The following is a 21,931-nucleotide window of genomic DNA, read 5'->3' as shown; positions in this document are numbered from 1 at the left end:
CCTGCCGGCGGCACGAGGGGGGCCCGGCCCTTGGGGCGGGGTTTGCGCGGGGCGCAGGTGGTGCGTAGGGTGTGTTGCGCATGCGCCCTAAGGAGGCGGCGCGCGGAGAGGCGGCGTGCGGAGGGGCGGCGCGGCCGTTGGCGGTCGTTACCGGTGCCATGTTCCGGCGCCCTCCGCGGAACTTCCGTGCCCGGCGGCGCGCGGCGTCAAGCGGCGGCAGCGAAGAGGAGGTGGAGCTGCCGCCCGCCGTCCCGCCGCCTCCTGCCCCCGGCCGCGACTCCGAGCAGGAAGCGGAGTCTGAGGAGGAGCCCGGCAGTGCCGCCGCGGCCCCCGCGGTGGAGGGCCCGTCGCCCCCGCGGGAGCCTGCGGGCAGCCCCGGGGGCCGGGGGGAGGGCGGAGGCCACGGGCCGCGCCTCGCCGGGGCCGGGCCGGCGCGCGGCGGGAAGGCTTTGCTGAGCTTCGGCAGCGAGGAGGAACGGGAAGGTAAGGGGTCGGCGGCGCCTGCCCCTCCGCACCCCCCGGCGACCCGCGTGGCCCCGGCGCGGGAGCCTGTGCACTCACGCCACAGCGGCGAGGGGAGCAGCCGGGCTGAGGGCGCGAAAAAACTCTGACTGGAGAAAACATATAGCATATGGTACCGTGACTAGTGTGGTTAATGATGAGCAGGCTTAAATAGCGAAGACATGAGTGTTTAACTGCCCTCTCTGGGCTGCTGCTTGTGTAGCTGATGACACAGAGCAGGTTTGGGCAGTTTCTGGAAGTTGTTTTATGTTTGACACAAACTGCAAAGGAAAATTAGACGTTTAGTACTCTGGTGTTGCTGCATTGAGGATGCAGAGCTGTATAGGTTTGAATTCGGAAATGGTGAATCATGAGTGATAAAACCCCAGAACTAGTTAGACTTAGTGCAGTCAGAGCTTCAAAAAACATAAGCGAAGGGTGCACATAGAGGTTATGTGAAAATTTATGTAAATACAGAGCAGAAAATTAAACTTTTGAGAGTTGTAGTTTTGCTTTATAAATATGTTAATCTGAATGATTTTGTTTTATCTGGATAGGTGATGAAGAACTCTTTAAAATTAAAAAGCCTTCTTTCAATGAAGTAACTTTTAGAATCCAAAAGAAGGAAAGCTTACCATCCCCACAGAGAGAAGTTGAGGAAAGCGAAAGTAAGTACTTCAGTTAAAAGGAATTTTCTCAGTTGGTTATATGAAAATAGTACATTTTCTAGTGGGATATTTTAAGGTTTGTGTGTTTTACAAGTGTGCTTATAAAGTTTTTTTTCTGCTCAGTTTATTCTGTTGACACCTTGTTAATTCACAGATATGCCTTAATGCTATTGTGAGATAAAAAATAAATTAGCTTGAGATAAGAAAGAACTTCTGTAGAGATTGTGATTTGGATAAGATGATATATATGTGTGTGTGTGTAATTTTTTTTTCCAGTAAGTTCATATATAAGTATACCTCATAACTCTGTTTTAACAGGCGGCACATTCTGTTTAGTAATCTGGTGATTTACTGAAGATGTAGTAACAGATGAAGAGAAATTATATTTTTTTAAAAGAATCTTAAGGTAATTGGAGAAAAGTACATAAAATGATTCAAAGAAGACTCTATGCTTGTTAATGCTTTATAATATCCTTAAAAAAAGGCTCCTCATTAAAAATCCCTTCTGAATACAATTCATAAAGTCAAGAGATGAACCCAGACATGGTGTGAGCTATCAGAGCATTAATCAGTTGTCATTTGGTAGCTTGTATAACTGCTTCTGTGTGTGTAAGTGTGCTCAGGGTGAATGTGCCCTGTCTCTCAAGTCATACTAGTTCAGGTCTAAAGCAGATTCCAGGGGAGATCTGACTTTTAAATAACCAGCTCAGAATGTGGGAAGATTTAAGATGTTTTGAATAGGACAGGTAGAGGTAGATAAGCAACTAGTCTTTTCTCCTGGTCTAGGTAGTCACTAATAACCAGTTATGATGCATTAGCTTCTGGCAGCTGAAACTGAAATCATGAGTCTTTTTCCCTTGATACAGAGATCTGTCAGTTGGTGCCTAGAACTGGCAACACTCAAGTCACTCATGAGGAAGAGGAGGAAGATGAGACTTATTCTTCACTTAGTGAGGACTACAACAGCTCAGGCTCAGAAATTGAATCCAGCCCTTCACAGAGAGGGAAGGATTTATCGGAAGGTTTGTTTCTAGGATTTCCTTTAAAAAGGTCGTACAGCTGTTTTTTAAATTTGAATTACATGACAAGATAGATGAGATGAAGATGTAGGCATCTGGTTTGTGCTGGGTCAATGCTGCTCCTCTTCTGAAAGAAGAGTGACAGTTTTGCTCCAAAAGGGCATTTCCTTGCATGTGTTTTGACATTCCTATAAGGATAAGTTGAATTGCCCAGCATCTTCTGCATTGATTATAGAGGTCGTTTAGGTTACTGGCTAAGACTAGATGCATAACTGTCTAAATTTAGAGAAGGTGAATCCCCTTCACATAATATTTAGAATATTTTCTTAACTGTCTGTCATGATATTCTGCACTGTGCATGTGATTTTGAATAACTGCATAAAACGAAGTAAAACCAAGCACTGTATTTAAGGGAAAGAACACAGTAGAGAGTGTCTCTGCTAGAGAAGGCTCAGCTATAAAACTGGTTTAAAGAGAAAGGAATTAAAGGCAGAGGTTCTCTCCAACTGTTTTAATTTAAATAAGATTTTATAAATAGTGAAGGATGTAAATGCTACATGTTTACTAGGACAATTTGTTTGCATATAATATTCATTACAGATGTAGCAAACTTTTCTTTTCAATACTGGCCATACTGTAATTTGCCCAAAATCAGTAGCATGTTTTCATTTTTCTTACTATGATCTTGAGACCTTGACTGCTGAAGTGAAGAAATGGTACTGCTTACAATATGCACATTTAAGTGTTTCTTTGGAAAATTAAGGTACATTTTTGGTTGCACATGCCTGTTATAATTCAGTGTTAATTTCAGAGGCTGAAATAGATCACAAATTGGGAACAATGAGTTTGGAAAAGAGGCAGTAAAAAATGTGAATTGTGCATTGTTAAACGGACTTGAGATTAAAATTTAATCTCATTTTTGTTGTGTGATTTGGAAATTTATCTTTCTCTGGATTTCTTTGTAAACTCCACGATCAGTAACTCCGTTCCTTTGAGGAGATGGAAAAGAGAGGGACAAGCTAATGGCAGTTTCTTTTTTAAAAAAGTCTGGGTTTTGATTTTAGGCTGAGAGTCACTTTTTATGTATATTTTTGCTTATCTTTATGTTCAAGATGGTAAAGTTATTTTGCATTTCATAGAAGAATATCTTGGGTGCCCTGTGCTCAGAATTATGCAATGAGCTTGAGTTATGGTGATGGTTGTTTTAGGAGCAGTGCCTGAGTGTTGCTTTTAGTCTTTTGCTTAGATTTTCTCCCTCTTTGATTTAGGCAATATCCCCAGTGCTGCTTGCATTGAGGCTGCTCGGAGGAAACGTCACTTAGCCAGGACACAGGCTGATTATCTTCCATTGGATGTTGTAAACAATCGTTGGGTCTCTCGGAGAAGAGAAAGCAGTGGTTTAGAGAGTGAAGATGACGCTGATATGCGGAATCTCAGTTTTGCTCCTAAAGCAAGAACTCTTAGGCAGAGGATGACTGAACACATGGGTGAGTTTGTGCCATTTCTACTAGTGGTTGTGGCTTTGTTTTGCTGATGCCTTGAATGTGCAAGTTGCCAGTAAAGAGTGCAGCATAAGGTTTTGCTCCTTAGGGGTCTTGGTAGAAGGTGCTTATGGTTTATGTCCAAGCTGAACATGATTTAGGTCTCACTCATGCTGGGGTGCTGGATGATTTGAGAAACCTTTTCATGTGACTTTTTGGTGTTGGCTACAAGAAGTAGCCTGTCTGTAGGGAGGATGACATTTAACGTGCGTAAAGTTGCTGTGATGTAAGACAAAGTGTCCCACTTCAGTAAGTTTTCTAAATGCTGTTTCCTGCTACTTCATGTCCAGTCTTCTCAGTGCTCTCCCTGCACTGATGTTATGGATGTTTTTAAAAAAATTTAAATAAAACCCAAAAACTTTATGACTGAGTAAGCCTATTGCATGCAAAGCACAAGTCCTGTAGCTTTTTTCCCCTCTTCTAGCTAGTTGAATTTATGAAGCACCAGTTTGTTCAATTTGTAGACTAGTTCTCTTTGTTATTTTGATGTGTAGCTATGAGCTCATTCAGCAGTTCTAATTAATATTAGTAAAATATCTTTGTATCTATATTAGAGTTTATACTTTAAACCATTCAAGGATTTGCCGTATATAATGTTACTGTGCAACCATATTACAGTCCAACTGTACTTTTATACGTGTTATATACAGCTTTGCTTTGAGAAATAAATGAAGTGTTTTTAGTGAAAGCATAAAAACTGATTTCTTGGTACTGCAGTAGTAGCTGTCTGAGAAGCAGTATGTTGGGGAACTTAATATTGATGTCACTTTCAGGAATTCCAAAAGCTATTTCCTGGTGTGTTCCTTGCCTTTCAGTTTGGGAATCTTTCATCTGCAGTTTTTTCAACTGCTTTTTTTTCTGTACACTTAGCGCTTCCCAGTAATGGTTGTGGGAACCATTGTTGCTTTTGAGAGAGGACAGTATGGGAGGGGAAAAACAAGATACAATTACATGTATTGATGAGTGTTTTAATCTTCCAGCGTCCAAGGATGATGAATCAAGTGAAGATGAAACACAAATTAAGTGGGAAGAGCAGCAAATAAAGAAAGCTGTCAAACTCTCTCAGGTGATCTTTCCTAACCATTGCAAATTGCTTTTTGCTCCTAGTCAAGAGAGCTTGTTTTGGAGTACTGTCATATCTCCTCTTGCCCTCTCACTGGAAGAGTTTTAAGGAAATGATGTGCTGATTCTTGAAGGAAGAGGGGATTAGAAAAAGGGAAGATGGTACTGAAAATCGGTAATCTTTCTCTAGCTGTTCACAAGAAAGGTATTATTGTCCACCTCAAAGGTGGCTACTCACATGTGATGGAAGGCTCTCTGAAGAAAGTAGAGAGTGAAATTCTGTACCTGATTTTTACTGCCATGCAAGGGATCTTGAAAGTAAAAAATTCGAATACCACACACACTGACATGTTGCAAAGCAAAACCGATAATTGTATTATGCTAAATCTCCGAGTGACAGTCTCTGAGGGCACTTTTTGTAGAGTTCAGCAGGATCCTGTCATATTGCTTCTGGTATACGGCAAAAATGAATTGTTTTTTTCTACTGAGCTGAAAGGGGTTTTTTTCTGGCTTGAATCACCTACTCTGGATCAAACTAGGAAAATCTGAGTAACCAGTTCTTTGCAGTGTAATGGACCATTGTAGAAACTGCAGCCTGTTAAATGGGAGTAGTTAAGAGGACTGGGAGAAAGTTGCAGCTTCTTGCTGCTGAATTTAAAACCCAGTGTGATTGGATTTTCAGCTAGTTGCAGATCCTCATGTTGCACTTGTTTCTGGAAAACCTTTCAGAAAACCTTCTCCTATTCAGGAAATTATAGTCTTTTTAGTAGCAGACCTTGTTAGTCATGGACTTGATAGCTTCAGTTGAGTGTATTTTGGCCAGTTTTTAACTTGCAAACTGATACTGTTCTAGAATGTAGAATGTTTTTTGGATTTCTAAGGTAAAATTGGTTGAAATTCTTTTTTAGTTATAGTTAAACTGGTTAATCAGAATTAAATTGGCCACTGGTTTTGCTAGAAGGTGGCATTCATATATATACTGTAAAGAAACCATTTTATTTATGGTTAATATTTAGTATTTTATTTCCTCATAGTAAGCCTTCTGCTAATTTTTCATAAATGTAATAAAGTAGTTTCAAGAAAGCAAAATGTGAAGAAAATATGATTACTGCTACTACTATTGTTACTATTACTTGGCTGTAGTTTAAGATTTTATTTAAAATGTAAGCATAATACTAGCGAGGTCTCAGTTATCAGTATAGAAGCATTACGTGTCACTGCTATCTATGCAAGTTTTCAGACCAAGAAGAGGGCAAGTTAAGTGTAGCCTAAATTATGGACTATTTTGTGCTCTTTATACGTATATGCACTATATGCATTTATACAGATGATATTCAGGCTTTTTTGCCTTCGTGTTGTATAGAAAATACTTAATTTGATCATTGAAATATATATTTTAATATATGCCTTATAATCAGATGATATGTCTTGTTATGTATAGATGCAGAAGGAAAACTTATGTATTAAAAAATTAACGGCTATGATTCTTGTAGGATATTTATGATGATGCTTCTCTGCATAAATCTCAACCAGCAAAACAGAAGTTTGATCCCTCTGTTTCTTTGCCGCCTGTGAACTTGGAAATTGTAAAGAAGCGACTGACTGAAAGGTAAATACTGCATGTATGAACCTAATTTGAGTTATCCAAGTTTGTTTTGTGACAGAGTGAGAAATGATAGCTCATCAAGTCTTACTGTTTTTCCCTGAGTTCTGGAGAATCTTAGGGTTGTTACTTCATGTTTAATATGCTTGCTATGATGTCCAGTACTACAGTACTATAGAGTAATACAGATTTTTAGCTTTACTTGGCAATGGCATGTTTGTGGTGCTTGTATGAAAAATCTCTTATGTAGCTTTGTTTAAGGAGCATTTGACTTCTTGTGTTCTATCACCTGGCCCTGTAGACAGTTTCATTTAAATGGCAGCAGCTTTCTATGCTTGCTAACGTTACAACAAGAGCGTAGGCACAATGTTACATTTGCTAGGCAAGCAAAACTTTAACCAGGACAACTGAAGGAGTTCTGTCTTGCAGTTGGTAATCCCAGCCCTCTTCTGATGGTTGTTATACCAGCTGCAAAAATAGCTGAGTATTTCCTGAAGCAGCAGTGGATTCACTGCCGCCTGTTTAGGCCAACTAGAACCTGCTTTGATTTTCCTGTATGCCAAGCTGTGTGTAGGGGTTTTTTTGTTTGTTTCTTCTGCCCATCAGCTGCTCTGTGGGCAGCTGCAGTGTCCTATAGTGGAGGTGGGAACCTCCAAGGGGGTGTGTGAGAAGGACAGCTGGTGTCAGGCATCCCAAGGTAAGCTGTCCCCTGTCATCTCTCAGAGTACCGAGAAGCAGCTGTTGAGATAAGTTTAGACATGTAACATTATACAGTTGAAACATAAATACCTGCGGTGGGCTTCCATTGAGCTTTCTCTGTATATGCTTTGCTTTGTAGAAAACATCACTGACCTGCTTGTTTAAAATATTGCAGCTAAGTTGGACCAGATATTTTTGTGGAACTTTTTGGGTTTTTTAGCAGTCACCATCTAAAAAGAATGTGCTAAATGAAGTAGGAATTTATATATAGAAACAAATGTGAAAAATGAGAATAGGACTATTAATACTATCAAGAGCAGGATACCTATTTGGAAAGTAGCAAGAAGGGGAGGGGGAACCTGTTTGACAATAGTAAACTGCATAGATGTGTTTAACTTGCTGTGATAATTTTTTGACTTCTGGTATGGCAGTGAATTTCTTGTCAAGGTGTCGTGTTGAAGAATGTCTTAGTTGAACTATATTCATTGAAAACTGTTCTCTACTTAAGGAAAATGCAATAATTTGTGCTCTGCTTCTTGGTTCTGTTAAAGGCTTCCTCAAATTAAGCAGTCACTTGGAATATGCAAGGGAAAAAAAAGCGTAGTTGTAATGTATGTAGGCATTCTTGTGCTACTTATCTAACAGTTAATGACAGCTGTAGAGACAGGTTCCTTGGTTTTATCACCTACTTGGAACAGGAGTCCTCAGTTGGTTTGTGTTTAGTGAGCGCATAAGGAGTGCTTATAGGTGCTGCTCTCCATGTTATTTAAATTAATATGGGTAATACTGACATGAGTTGTAGTTTTACCCAGGTTATGTTGTGTAGCTTCCATTTAATGTGTATCACAATCACAATTTGGCTGCTGCTTTTCTTTTTCCCCTCACCCCCCTTAAAAGCATGGTGTACTGAGGAACCTGGGTAAAATGTGAGTGGTTCTTTCAAAGCTAACACCACATAAGAGATGTTTGAGTCTCCAAACCATGATGGTTTTCTGCACCCCATACTTCTGAAAATGTTGGCATGGTTAAATATTTCAACTCCTGTCAGTTTAAGTGCAAGTGCTATTATTAGCAAAGGCAAAGATTTCATCCATGATTTTAATCAGAAAAATGCTTTGGGATTCATTAACTGCTAATTTGGCAGAAGCTCTAGTTGTCTGGATTTTTGTCTTTTAGGATAACATCATTGCAGGATGTGCACCGTGCCCATCAGAGGGAGTATGAAAAATACATGAAAGACATTGAAAGTTCAAAGGTGTCCGTCCAGGAGTTAGAGAAGTCTTCAGATGCATCTCAGAATTACAAATTCTACCGGGCTATGAAAACATATGTAGAAAACTTGATAAACTGTTTGAATGAAAAGGTGTGTGTGTGTGTGTCTATACAGAAAAAAAATATATATATATATATTTTAGATCATAAAGGTGTATTTTTTTCAATGAAAGAGCAAGGTTTTTTGTTTGGAAACAAAGTTAAAGGGACACCTTCTAGTTAAAACTTAGTTCTGTCAGAAGTTTTAATGTAATGAGAAACAAAATGCAGGGAAAACAAACCAAGTGTCACCCAACCTAAAGTGATGATCATACTGGGTAGGATAGGTATACTGATGTGAGCTGTGGTCTTGCCCAGTTTCTGCTGGATGAAAACAATATCATTGGATGGCATTTTCTGCACGTATAATAACCTGATTGTGCTGTAGTTGGAGGAGAGAGGGAGTTAAATTCACTTTCGAGATCTCAAATGTCTACTCGGTATTATATAAAAGAAGTAATAAGGGTTTCATGTTAGGATCAAGTTGGGATTGAGTTAGCAATGCTTTGGGTTGCAAACCTTGTATTTAAAAGGAAGAAGGAAGATTAGGAGAAGGGGAGGAGATGCCTAAAGTTTGGCCTTCGTGAAAGTAAACTCCTGTTATGCCCTCTGTTATCAAATGTAATTTATTGCACTTAATTTTGGATCTTTTTTTGTAATCCTTGAATAAATGTTAATGAATACATTCCCTTTAATGACTAATGGCTCTTATTTCAGCTTTTTGAATTTTAAGAAGCAAACTGAAGGTAAACTAAGTGTACCAATAATGACCTGTTGAACACTTTTGTATGAAACATTATGGTAGTCTCATGATAAGCAATTAGCAATTGGCTTATATTCTTCAGTTAAGCACAACAGCCTGAAAAACTCATTGAGCAGGAATTTATTTTTCAGTCTATAATAATACTTTGCTTGTAACTTCACTGCTATGTGGAAATCCCATGGGAACTGTTTTTTGTTGTTTTCTTTTTGATTTTAATTAATTGAAAACTTGATTACTGTTTGCTGTATTTCAGCTGACATGCATTAATGACCTAGAGTTGGCTATACACGTACTTCTTCAGCAACGAGCCAGGACACTGCTGAAACGAAGGCAAGATGAGCTGAGAAATGAATCTGCTTATATTCAGCACCTGTCAAGTTCGTATGAAGTTTAAAGTTATTTTCTTGTTGAAACATTCACTCTCTGAACAGAAATATACGTTTACCTCTTGGATGAGTTATTTTATCTGTAACTTTGGTTGTCTTTCCTCTTCCTTTGTCAGTAGGCATGTTCAACTATATCTGAGTTGAAATTACGTTGCCTCAGTGAGCCCCATTATATTCTTTTCTCTGTGACCAAATGCCTTCAGTGAATTTTGAGTTATTCAACTCAGCAACTGCCTGTCAGTATTTAAAAAAAAAAAATGCAGTCAGTTTTCTAGTAGATCTTAAATTGGCAAAAGCTTGCCACTGGAGATTCAGCCATGCTTGTGAATATATGAAAAAGCAGTGTGTTCACCTGGCACTAACACTTTGACATAAGAATGTCTTTAAGGCTGTGTGTATGCGTGAAATGTAGATTTCAGGCTAGGGAGTGACACTTGTACAAAGGGAGGGACATGAAGAAGGAAACCTCTTTCACACAGAATTGTACAGAATGGTTGAAGTTGGAAGGGACCCTCTGGAGATCTAGTCCAACCCCCCTGCTCAAGCAGGGTCACCTACAGCACGTTGCCCAGGACAATGTCCAGATGGCTTTAGAATATCTTCAGGGATGGAGATTCCACAACCTCTCTGGGCAATTTGTTTCAGTGCTCTGTCACCCTCACAGTAAAGTTTTTCCTCATGTTGAGATGGAACTTCTTGTGTTTCCATTTTGCCCATTGCCTCTCTTCCAATTTCTCTGTTGGACTGAAGAATCAGGCCAGGAGTAATTTAGGTCACAATCACAGCAACCACTGGGGTAACAGGAGACAGTTACCTGACTGTCCTGGTAATAGTGGGGAGCTGACTAGTCTTGAAATTTAAATGCAATCATTATGATATAATGTGAATCAGGAATTTACCATCCATTCTGTCGTTACTCAGAATAACTTTGGGGTTTGGTTCAAATTTGTTAAATAGTTTTATTTTTGACTTAAAAACTAAAAAAGTCCTTACGCTTGCCTTTTGATCTGCTAGGAATCTATTATGTAAGGCACTGATTTCCCTTTCCAGTCAATATGGGGTAGCAGTGAGCATTGGAATGTCATCAAACTCGGGCCTCTTACCAACTGTTAAAAGGAAAGAACCACATCTGACTACAGTGCAGTATAACAAAATATTTATTGTGCTTTACACTGGAGATTTACAGTTTTGATCTTGAGTTTTTATTTTTTCTTTGTCAGTTTTCAAAATGATGAACAAGAGAAAGAAAGTGTATAAGAATCAGTGATTTTTATTGTGATTTTTTATTGTTGTTTGTGTGTTTTTTGTCTCCTGATAGGTAGTAATGACAAACCAACTAATGGTGGGTTGGAAGATGATGAAAAGATGCAGCTTCTGAAAATGTGTGAACATCGAAGGTAATTAAGCTACGTATATATGTATATATGTATATATGTGTGTGTGTGTATATGTACATATATATATATAAAAGGCATATATATGTGTGTGTGTGTACACATAACTCAGATGAATGCATTTTAGATTGCTTTCCTGTTATTTATCCAATTCTGTTTTCAAATAGATTATTTTTCAGTAAGCTTTTTCCTGCATACTTACATGGGGAAGGATAACTAATCTGAGTTTATTACAAAACACAGGACTTGCAGACAGCAAGCGAGAGTTTGTTTGGGAAAAGTTGATCACCATGAAGGTATGTCTAGTGATGATGAGCTTCCCCCAACAGAGATGACTGAGTTCCAGAAGAGCAAAGGTTGGTGACAATCTTGATATAATGTACTAGAACAAAACTTCTATCTTTCTGATGTTTTTTTTAATTATTTTAGAAAAGGTGAAGAAATACTGCATTTGAATTGCATATTAGTTACACACTGTAGAAGGGAAATACATCCAAGCAATTTTGACTAATGACCTGGAGGGAGACTATAGATGTATGGTTGTAGATTTCTTTCAGTATGAGTTTGCTGGGGTGGCATTACTCATACCTGGTTCAACTTGAAGTAAGCCCCATTAGATTATGCCAGAGTGGGTCTGGTGTTACTTGACATAGATGTGTCTTGTAAAACACTTGATGTGTTTTGTATAGTTGGTTTATTTTCTGAAGATAGAGTGAATTAAAGGATATTCTTTTAATTATCTTGAGTAGGAGGGGGAAAGGTGTAACCAGTGCTTTAAATATGATTCTAAAACATCATTTCTATAGAAAACAACAGAAGGGTTTTCAGGTCTGAAATTATAGCAATCTGGTATAAAGCCTGAAAGATGGTGGTCATATAAATCTGTGGAATAGTTCATGAAGAAACTTCTGTTTTTGTGGTCATGTGCCAATATTCCCTCCCCCTCCCCCCCCCCCCCCCCCGCCCCAATCAAGTTATCCAGGGAGTCTGTTTTAGAATCCTTTTCTATGTTAGACATGTAAAAGACAAATGACAACTGTGATTATCATACAAATATTTCTTGTGACCTATAGATACATAAACTCTACATTTTACATGTCAGTAAATGCTATGATTGTTTCTTTTTATTCCCAATGAATGTTATCGACAGATGATATTTTAGAGGATAGCAGGAAAATCTTTGAAGATGTTCGTGAAGATTTTTGTGACATCAGAAAAATCCTGTTGAAATTCCAAGAGTGGAAAGAGAAGTTTCCTGAGTCCTACTGTGACGCTTACATCAGTTTGTGCCTGCCAAAGCTTTTAAATCCGCTAGTCAGAGTTCAGTTAATAAGTTGGAATCCCCTTGAGGTAGGTGCATCAGCATACGTCTTTTTATTCAAAAATTGTGTGCGTGTGGCATTGTTGACCGCTATACTGTTGAGTGCTACACTGAAGCTGTAGGCAGTAGTCAGTAAAGCCTATTATGGCTGTGGGCCTTACCATCTTCATGAACCTGTTTTTTCTGACATTTGTGCCTTTAATAGGTGAGATGTGTGGGTATTGATGGCAGCTCAAAGTATGTTTCAGCAGAAGCACAGTTTGCAGTGAAGATGTCTTCACTGGAATTTTGTTGCATGGGTAGTAGGGGGCTTACCAGAACTTAAGTGTCCTATCTGAAAGAATAAAGTCTGTTTCCTCTTGTAATTTTTTGTGTATGAATCACTTTTGTCTGTGTTAAAAAGAGATGTAGTTCTTTGTACTTAGGCATAGCACAGTGCGTTAGAAGTCAATAAAAAGATACCGTGTTGCTCTCAGATTTTTTTGAAGAATGTGACTGGAAATTTTTTTTAACTTTCTTCTCCTTTACCCTAAGCCCCTTTTGCAACACCCTCTTGCAAGAAAGTAGTTCTTTGAAGTCATTTTGACAGTCTCAGCTTTTAAAGTCCTAATTTCAATTCTAGTTTTCCTAATTCGCTCTTTTGACCTATTCAGTGATTGCATTACAGCTTAAATTTTTAAGTGAGAGTGTCAGTGGTACCACAGGACGTGTTTTTGCACAGAGATTTTCTATCAATCCTGATCAGCTAATAGGAATGATCTTTCAGCAGAATTTCACAGAGTTGGAAGAGGTGCCCTGGTTCAGAGCTATAGAAGAATTCAGTGATGCCAAAAATGTGTCTGGATCGAAAGGGGATGATGATCCTGATAAGACAGTCTTGCCTAGAGTGATTGAAAAAACAATTCTTCCAAAAATTACAGGTATGTTAAAGTTGTCTTGAAAATCTTCATTGAAGATAGGCAGTCAAACCTTAAAAAGAAGTGATAGTCATCAAGTAACGGTAGTTATAATTTGAAATGGTGTTCCAACGTGTAGTGATTACCTACTTCCACAGAGTGAGGCAAAGGTAGATGCGTGATACGACTATTGTAAGTGAGAAGATTACCTTTTTAAATGTTTACTTCTGTTGCATGGTAATGCCTTGGAACTAGAGTAGATGACCATTTGCATATCATGATCACAACAAATTCCTATTTTTTTCAGGATTTATAAAGAACGTGTGGGATCCTTTATCTTCTTCACAGACAAAGAACCTTGTACAGCTTTGCAATAGCATCTTCGAAAAGCAAGTTCCCTCCAAAAATGAACACAGTCAAGCAAGAGAGGTAAAAGTTGCTGTGGTACTGGAGAAGCAGGGGAGGGAAGGAAGGGAGGACTTTGTGCATTGCATATGCTTTGTGTGTGCTGCTAAGTGCGTTTAGAACGTTGTCCTGAAGTTGTTAGTTCTGATTACTTGTTTGTTTTGTCACTTTATAGCAAGGAAAATTCAACAGGTAAACTTTCAGCTCTCAGATGATCCTTATTGAAGGTGATGAGGGATGGGACTATCTTTAGGCAGAGATTAGCTCCTCTACCTGTTAAGAATCTGATCAAAACCTACTCTTGCTCCTCCACAGAAATAATTGTTAGAATTTTTAGATTTCTATTTAAGTATCTTTCAAAACTTGAGCTTTAAATGCTAGTAATGCTCGAGTGGTCAGCTATTTAAGCTTATATTTATAAATTAGTTCCAGAATAGTAAAAACAACAATTCTTCCTTAAATTTTTCTTTACAGAAGAAATTTTATTATTTAAAAACCCCCCAAAGGATAGTATTAATTAGCTGGGAAAAAGATTACTTCGGTAATCTTCTAGCACTCTTTAATTATTACTTTGTACAATTAAGTCAGTGTGATGCACTCTCCCAGCCTGATTCTGGTTTTATTCTGATGTAAATCTAGAATTTCTCTAGCATAAAAGTGGTGAGGTTGAGTGGCATTTTTGGCCCTTGGTATGAAAAGAAATGTTTATGCCTTCCAATGGAAGTGCTGCTTTGAAGCCGAGGTTTGAGAAGTCGAGTGGTACCACTGGCATTAGCCATGATATTGTTTGTGCAGGAAGTAAGGTAAAACAGAATTTCAAACAAATAAAAACCAAAAAATGCATCAAAAAAACCCAGGGGCTACTAGGAAAGTGTAAAAGCTATGGCAGTTAAAAACAGTGCCATACTATCCTAGCTATGGTGAAACTTTTTACATAGAATTTTACAGCTTTTTATGATGATCCTATATGTGTAGCTTATTGTTCGTCTATGTATGGCTTTGCTGTTGCTTTACAGAATAGCATGCATTAAAAGGCCTCGTTTAGGGAAGTAACTTCATCTTAAATCTCTGTAGGTTAACCCTATAGATAACTAGAGCTAAGATTTGTCCACAGCTGTTTTTTAATATAATCATGATCTGTGTGTTATATACAAGAGGCCACTGTACACGTAACTAGTATATTGCATTTCTAAAGGTGGGGTAAATAGCTGTCTGAACTTTTTATAAACAAAAGCTGAAATCTTCTTTTCTTGTGAGGAAACATTAATAATAGGGGTTTTTTTTTTTTCCCCCTCCTTAATAGGATTTGATAAACGTAGTTGTCCTGAGAATGAAGAAGTCTGTAGAGGAAGATGTCTTTATTCCTCTGTATCCTAAAAGGTAAGTTGATTCTGCAGCTGTGGGTTGTTTGTTTTTTTGCTGTACCCCTCTCCTTCATGTAGACTTATTTATAGATGAAATATGATAGACGTTGTTTAACAGGTAATGGAACGGATGTGCCTCCTACTATTTTATTATAGGTAAGGTTATGCAGTCTTACTCATATTTATGGACTTGTTCTAACAGGAATAACCCCACTGACTTAATGCTTTTTTGCTTATGTAACTAAGTGCTTTCCAGTAAAGGAGGTCCACGATCCTGTTTTGTTATAGTAACTTATATCTAAGAGCCTGTGTTAGTTTAGGCGGTCTGCTTTTTCCTCTTGATGCCTCTTGTTTCTAAAATAGGGTTTATATTGTTGATGCTTATTAGTAGGTACTATTTCAGAGATGGAGAATTAGTAAGAATCTCTGAGAGACTTGGGGTTAAGATATGGCTGGGAGAGAAGGTTTGCTAAAGCTGATATGGCATGTTTGATTCTAAGCAATGGTCTTTTGATCTGAATCCATGAAATGTAGATGCAAGTGTTTCCAATCCTTAATTTTATTGGAGCTTATTTTATAGTAGTTGTATTATAATGGGTTCAAATTCACAGCTGTGCCCCTAGACCTTTATTCTGATTGTGCTTATCAGTGCTGAAAAAAATCCCAAACTAACATTCATTAGCATCTAAGAGATCAGTAGTTCTGGCTTGCCTCTCTTAAAAAAATAATAAAAACTTATTTTGCCTTTCTTCTTTTTGTGACCAGTGCTGTGGAAGACAAATTGTCACCATGTTCAAAATTCCAAGAAAGACGGTTTTGGTCAGCTGTTAAGGTAAAGAAAATACACCCAGTTTCTCTTTGATAATCATTTTACTTAAATATTCTTCAGTCAGTCAGGAAATACATCTTCAGGAAGTCTTATTCCTGGGAGATAATACATTTTTATTAGGATGGATAGCCATTTTTCCTAGTGAGGGTTGTGTTCTGTACAACTTATATGTGATGATTTGAGAATGAACTGTGAATGAAAAAATATAAATTTATTTATTTATTTCAGTTTACCCAGCTGGTACATCTTCTGCAAGTGTCTCTGATATGACGATCTATTCCTGCTTGGTTTATTTTTTTTCCCTTTCTTGAGTGGGCCAGCCAGACCTGGTGGCTTTTACGTCTTCATATTTTTAGTTACTCTGCTAAAAGGTTCTGTTTCCCCAATACATGCATACTTGTGCAAATGCTGCTCTTAATGTAGAATGTAGCCATTACATGTTCATATAATCACGTTAGCACAGTTTTACTTTTAGAGTGCTGAGGTGGGAGTATTTGATTCAATTTCCACTTAAGTGTTCCTCTAGGAACATGTTTGGATTCTTATCTAAAGATGGGGTTTAGAGGCATTAAAAAAAAAACATTAAAATCCCCTGCCTTCCAGGATGCCTAGTCCTGCATAGCCTTGAGCTTCCATTCCATGAAAAAGCCTGAGAAGTTGCATGTTTTGAGGATTGTTTGGCAAAGAACTTGCCACCTTTGCTGCTGGAGTGAGCTGCTGGAGTCTGTTGTGGCCAGAGGAAGAGCAGGCAAGAGGGAGCTTAATGCTTAGTGGTTGGGGCACCCAGCAAAGATGACAGGGTAGACCTAGGGTTCTGGTCCCACCTTCTAGGATTGTGTACATTTTTTGCCTAATAAAAATCTAGGGTGTCAAATGCATGCATATTCCTGGAGGTCTTTCCCCTGCAAATTGAAGTTGGCCTTTTGGCCTTTGATTTCCATCTTCCTTGCCACCGTGGCCTCCTTCAGAGGGGTGGTAGTGGGGAGCAGTGAAGATGTTCTTGCCCAGCATATCTGTTGACTGATTGTCGCATCTTTTTTCTGGAGGTGTGAATTCAGTCTCCTCAAGCCACCCCTCACCTATGTTAAATGCTTGGGATGTACTTACTATTATTACTAGTAAGTTAGTTGTGCTTGGGACTGTTCTCTGGCACTGAGACCCACTGCCATTGTGCAGCCCACATTCATACTATTAAACCTCATCTTTCAAAACAGGTAGCAGTCTTCAGGCTGCTGACTGGGAATGGCCTCTAAACCATGCTCAGGAATTGTTTGGGAGAGTACTGGTTGGCCTGAGCCAGGAACTATTCTAATGTAAAAATGCAGATGATGGATTGTAGTGTTTGTGCCCTGGTATTGCCTAATTTGCCTTATATAGATGTAGCAGGTAGCCTCAGGGCTCCAATGTGCTTCTTGTTACAATGCTGTGAACTTTACTGATTGATGTCGGCCAGTGGAAATGCTCCTTTTTCTCTGATCTGTGCTATTAGCTCATGCAGTTAAATGGAAGTGTACTATCCAGCACTCCAGAGAAATGTGTAAAGGTGCTAGGCTTTGTGAGTACTTTTTGACTGGTGGCTGCAAAGATGCCATGCTGCAACTGAGGAGGTAAAACACCTTGAGGTTACCAGTCGCTTTGAAATTAATCTATTCTGGGTTAAGGGCAAAAATAGGCAAGTTCCTTACACAAAGCTCAAAAATGACAACAATTATAAAGATTTAGTGACATAGGCAACAGAAGGAAAAAAAAACTGGGTTACTAATAATACTGAGATCAAACACACACACAAAAATCTCTTCTTTGTGCTGCTGTGGACCATGGCTGCTTACCTCACTCATGTTATAAGGGACTGCATGTAGTTTCATCCTGACCAGATGTACTAGCTTTTCATTCTTGGACTCTCTCAAGGGTTCTCTTAGAACTGGATCTCACTTGTTACTGCTCCCCGTTTCTTGTAGAGGGTTGTCTTAATACTCTTTCCGTTTTTCCTGCTTTCAGATTTGGCTGCCAGCACTTCTGTGAAAAGAATAAAGTGTAGTCTTTTTGTGTATTTGGGCCTTAGCTTTAGTAATCTATTAAAGGATAAAATACTGTTCCCTATCTCAGGAAGTTACATACACATATGAGTGTACAGTTCATATTCACATGTAAAATCAATAATTATGCTTGATAAAATTATTTACTGTATGAAGCTTATGAGTGGCTACCTGACAGCAATAAATTGCTTTCAGGTTGCAGTAAGCCTGAGGAGAGCAAATCCTCTTTTTTAATCTGTGTAGCTGAATTGGATGGACTTCATAGTATCTTCTTTAGAAAACAAACAAACAAAACTTCAGTCTTGTGTTTTAGCTTACCTCTAGCCACCAAGTATGCATAGTCTATGTTTCTCCATTAATGCAGCTGCTTTCCAATATTCTTCTTTGGGATGGAATTGTACAAGAAGATACAGTCTATGATTTAGGACTGAGCAAGTTGCTGAATCGTTATCTTCTTCTGAACCTCTTAAACATACCACCGGGGCCAGATAACGTGGAAAAGTGTAAAAAGGTAAAAGATTATATGTACGTTGGAAGATGTGTTGTACTGAAGGCTTTTTCATGAAGAAGGGTCTGAACTGAAAACTAAATATAATCATTCAGTGTCTTAAAAATTTTGTATGACCTTGATGCATAAAAATATTTTGGAATAAGTATCAGTCCATAAACATAAGTTCTTAAGAATAAGTACTTGTACTGCTGTTTGGCTTAGTTTAAAAACAAGAACCCCCCTCTCCACACACACCCCCCCCCCCGCCCCCCAGTACTACTAATAATCAAATCCACTAAAAGGAAAAGTCCCTGTCAAGCAAAGTGATGTGACTTAGTTGTGTGTTTCTATTTTAGTTGTTTATTTACTTTTTTAAAAATTCTTTCAAATATGCTTTGGTTGAAAAGGTGGTGGCATGCCTCCCAGAAAGATGGTTCCAGGATCTTAAAAGTGGATCAACTCTCCCCCAGCTGACGAACTTCAGCCAGCATTTATTGCAATGTGCCCACATGCTGCAAAAGAATAACCACAGGTAATAGCTATGACATTTCTTGGGACTCAGCATTTTTTCATATGCTTTGTGTTAAATATTTCTTTTTGTCTAAATTTGTCTGATTAAAATTTACACTTTAAAGGGTGCTCTCATCATATATGTATATACATATTTATGGCAAGATTACATGAACAGACAAACTTTTGTAATGAATACACAATTTCCTTCTGTGTGTGTGTTTGTTTTATGTTAAGGCAAGACTTGGACAAGAATTAAGTGCAGGATTTTCTGATTCCAAAATATGGACAATGTGAAGTCCTGCATGTCACTACTGTCAGAATATTAATGATAGAAGAGAACTGCAAATGTTTCCAAATGTTGTAAGAACTATCAAGGACACGTTTCTCTGTTTGCATTTTAACATTTTCAAATCAAGAATAGATATTAACAAATAGTGTAGTTATCAAAATACTGAATATTCTGGTTAGATTAATTTTAGTCTCTTAAAACAAAAGATGCAATTCATAATGTAAAAGAGTGGAAAAACTTGTGCTGTTCTTGTTTAACCTGGTAATTTGAGGCTCTAGGCTTTGGATAGTGTTACTTAGTGTAGCCAAGGTCACCTGATAAGTGACCAAGGAAGGATACCTGACTTTTTTATTTAAGAAATGTAAAATGTACTTGGAAGCCAGATGCAAAAATGTGTTAATATACCAACTTTTTCTTTTCTACAGGGATGAAGCAAAAGATGTTGTTCTTCTGCTGGTGAAAGTTAATGCTCTGCATATTGTCGAAGACTTTATCGAAGAGTACAAACTTGAGCACCTTAAATCCATGATTGGAAAATAGAATTTTTTTGAAACAACATTTATATTACTGGAACAAGTCTGATATTCATACTAAAATAGTTTTAATATTAAGTTTAATTAGTGGACCCTGCCTACTCAAAAATGTAGTCGTAATCAGTTGACGTCACTGTTTTATTGTTAAATACGTTTTTTACCAGGTTTGTCTTCAACTGCTATCTTACTCCTGAGTTAAGGAGTCTTTTTAAAAATTACAATCATCAAAGTAAAGCGGCATTTAAGGCCCTCTGAAATGAAAATGCTTTATTTCTTTATCCTTTTTGGAAGGATTACAGGAAAGATGGATTGTATGTGGAGTTGATCATTGCACTGCTATTGAGTAGACAACTTTAGAAGGTATTTCCAAAATATTGCTGAATACCACTTTTTGTCTCAGGAATCATTGAGTTCTAACTTATGGTCCACAGAGATTTTGGTAGGGTCATCATTAAGCTATCTTTAGTGGAAAAAGAACTGATAATGATACAGGGTTTTTGACCCTGAGATATAAACGGAGGGAACCAAAGACCAGTGATATAGCATTTGTGCTTCACCCAGTGTGCAAATAAGGAATTTAACGGATGAATTCTGAGGTAAGAAATTGCACAGGAGAATGTCTGGGGAAAAGCTGATGTACTGTAGTGAAGATCATGTCCAGTGTGTATTGGATGGAGTTTTGTACTTGAGTGATGCAGGCTGGACTTTTGTGTGCAGACCAGGAGTTACCATGCATCATGTTTTATCAGACTTCCAACAGACTGGAAACCTTGATTATGAGAAGCACAAGAACAACTTCAGTTCTGTAACTGATATTCTAGGAGAATCTTCCTCTTGCTTCCCAGTAAGATTTGCCAAATCCTATTTCATCATACCCAAGTAAGACTTTGATATGTTTTATAATTTTGTATATTTGTAAAAAATATTATACTGTAGAATAAAAAGGATGCTTTATTACTGAAACTGTAGTCCATCACCAATTCTCATGTACACTTACTTGTATTTTCCTAAATCTTCTGGGACTAGAATTCAGCTCTTGCAGATTTGTTCCCTGTGGCCTTTGATATAATTTTTAAGTTATAAATATATTTTTGTAAAATATTTTAATTGTAAATAACTTTCATAAAAGTTTTAGACAAGGTGGCTTGTAAATTAACTTTGTTTTACTTTTATTTTTAAAACAAGTAAAAATATTTTGATGTTTAACTATGACTCTTCCAGCAGTTAATTCTTTAATGTGTTATGAGAATGCTTTTTTTTCCCCTCATACTTCTAATGACAATGTCCTGAAGGAAACATCTTTCTGTACTTCGGGTGAAGTTGGTGACCCTTTGCTGTGAGGGAGTTCACTACTTTTCTCTCAGTATCACAAATCTACAGGTTCCTTTTTTACGTCAGGGATTCCTCACCAAGCTTACACTGGAAGCCACAGGCCTTTAGTTTCCCTTATCGACCTTTATTCTTAAGCAACTGTGTTCTCTGGTAGCTGTTGTGTAATAAGGAAGGCTAATGTTACTGGAGTTACCTTCTGAGTTATGAATTGCATTACAAATACTGTTTTCTAATAAAGGTGAACTTCTGTTGCTTTTCCTCTCAAAATGCCAACAACAATGCAACAGGTGATCAGCACAAGCAGGTGACTTCATTACCTTTGTCTCCTCTCAGATAAGACTGGCTGCTTCTGTGGAGACCCCTGTGCTGACTATTATGGAAATATTATACTCTATCACAGTTTAGCTCTGTAGATGTTACTTTAAATAGAAGAAACATTACTTAAAATGATTTATAAACAGGGAGAAGCAGTTACCACTTGAGTTCAGAACCCCTGCACACTTCTGCTATGGAGATGTTCATATATGGAACAAGCTGTCCCTGCTATGGTGGTACTGAGAACCTCCTCTGGCATGTTGTGAACACTTGCTGCTGAACCTTATGCTAGTTCACATGCTTCTGCTTAAACAACATCCAGTCTGCCTCAGTTATTCAAAACTGATTCCAGGAGTATTCATATTTGCTGCTCTGTTGGTAGACTAACTAGTATTACTACTCTAGCAGAAATAGCTTTTTTTATACAAAAGCTAAGCCATGCTTATTTTTAGACCATTAGTCTTGTATATTTCTACTTTCCAGCTATGCCCTGTTTCTGAGGCTGTGAGACTAGTCAAGCCATCACACAACTGGCCACTACCTATTGTTTAAAAAAAAAAAAAAATCCAAAAATGATTTGTCTAGTGCAACAGGGCAGTTTTGGCATAGAAAGAGAACAAACGAGGAAAATGGCAGACACAAAAAGGAAGGGAAAACAGCA

The 21,931-nt window shown here is 38.1% G+C and overlaps 1 protein-coding gene across 2 annotated transcripts; it reads left to right on the top strand.

Moving 5' to 3' along the window:
* The first annotated feature begins 46 nt into the window (after positions 1–46).
* Positions 47–20,829, top strand: GCFC2 (GC-rich sequence DNA-binding factor 2). Of its 2 annotated transcripts, none has more exons than XM_026092323.2 (18): positions 47–483; positions 1,059–1,169; positions 2,036–2,191; positions 3,457–3,675; positions 4,710–4,795; positions 6,285–6,400; positions 8,270–8,456; positions 9,421–9,544; positions 10,872–10,950; positions 11,191–11,303; positions 12,098–12,297; positions 13,035–13,188; positions 13,472–13,593; positions 14,873–14,949; positions 15,699–15,765; positions 18,163–18,309; positions 18,696–18,820; positions 19,516–20,829. In XM_026092323.2, exons 1-18 carry the CDS (start codon positions 81–83, stop codon positions 19,628–19,630), a joined length of 2,601 nt encoding a protein of 866 aa, XP_025948108.2. In that variant the 5' UTR covers positions 47–80; the 3' UTR covers positions 19,631–20,829. The 2 variants fall into 2 exon arrangements, with proteins under 2 accessions (XP_025948108.2, XP_025948109.2); XM_026092324.2 differs by having other exon boundaries at positions 48–483; positions 13,038–13,188.
* The last annotated feature ends 1,102 nt before the right edge of the window (positions 20,830–21,931 follow it).

Source organism: Dromaius novaehollandiae, chromosome 3 (genome assembly GCF_036370855.1).
Source record: "Dromaius novaehollandiae isolate bDroNov1 chromosome 3, bDroNov1.hap1, whole genome shotgun sequence".
In the NCBI taxonomy this organism is placed as follows: domain Eukaryota; kingdom Metazoa; phylum Chordata; class Aves; order Casuariiformes; family Dromaiidae; genus Dromaius; species Dromaius novaehollandiae.
The sequence above is the reverse complement of the archived record's forward strand: the minus strand, read 5'-3'. Positions and strand labels throughout refer to the sequence as shown.

What these genes read in the sequence shown, in the direction of transcription:
- GCFC2 (XM_026092323.2), top strand. Translation starts at nt 81, where the DNA reads ATGCGCCCTAAGGAGGCGGCGCGCGGAGAGGCGGCGTGCGGAGGGGCG. An exon ending in GAGGATGACTGAACACATGG is followed by an intron (nt 3,676 to 4,709) that starts GTGAGTTTGTGC and finishes TTAATCTTCCAG; the next exon opens with CGTCCAAGGATGATGAATCA. An exon ending in AAGAAGCGACTGACTGAAAG is followed by an intron (nt 6,401 to 8,269) that starts GTAAATACTGCA and finishes TTTGTCTTTTAG; the next exon opens with GATAACATCATTGCAGGATG.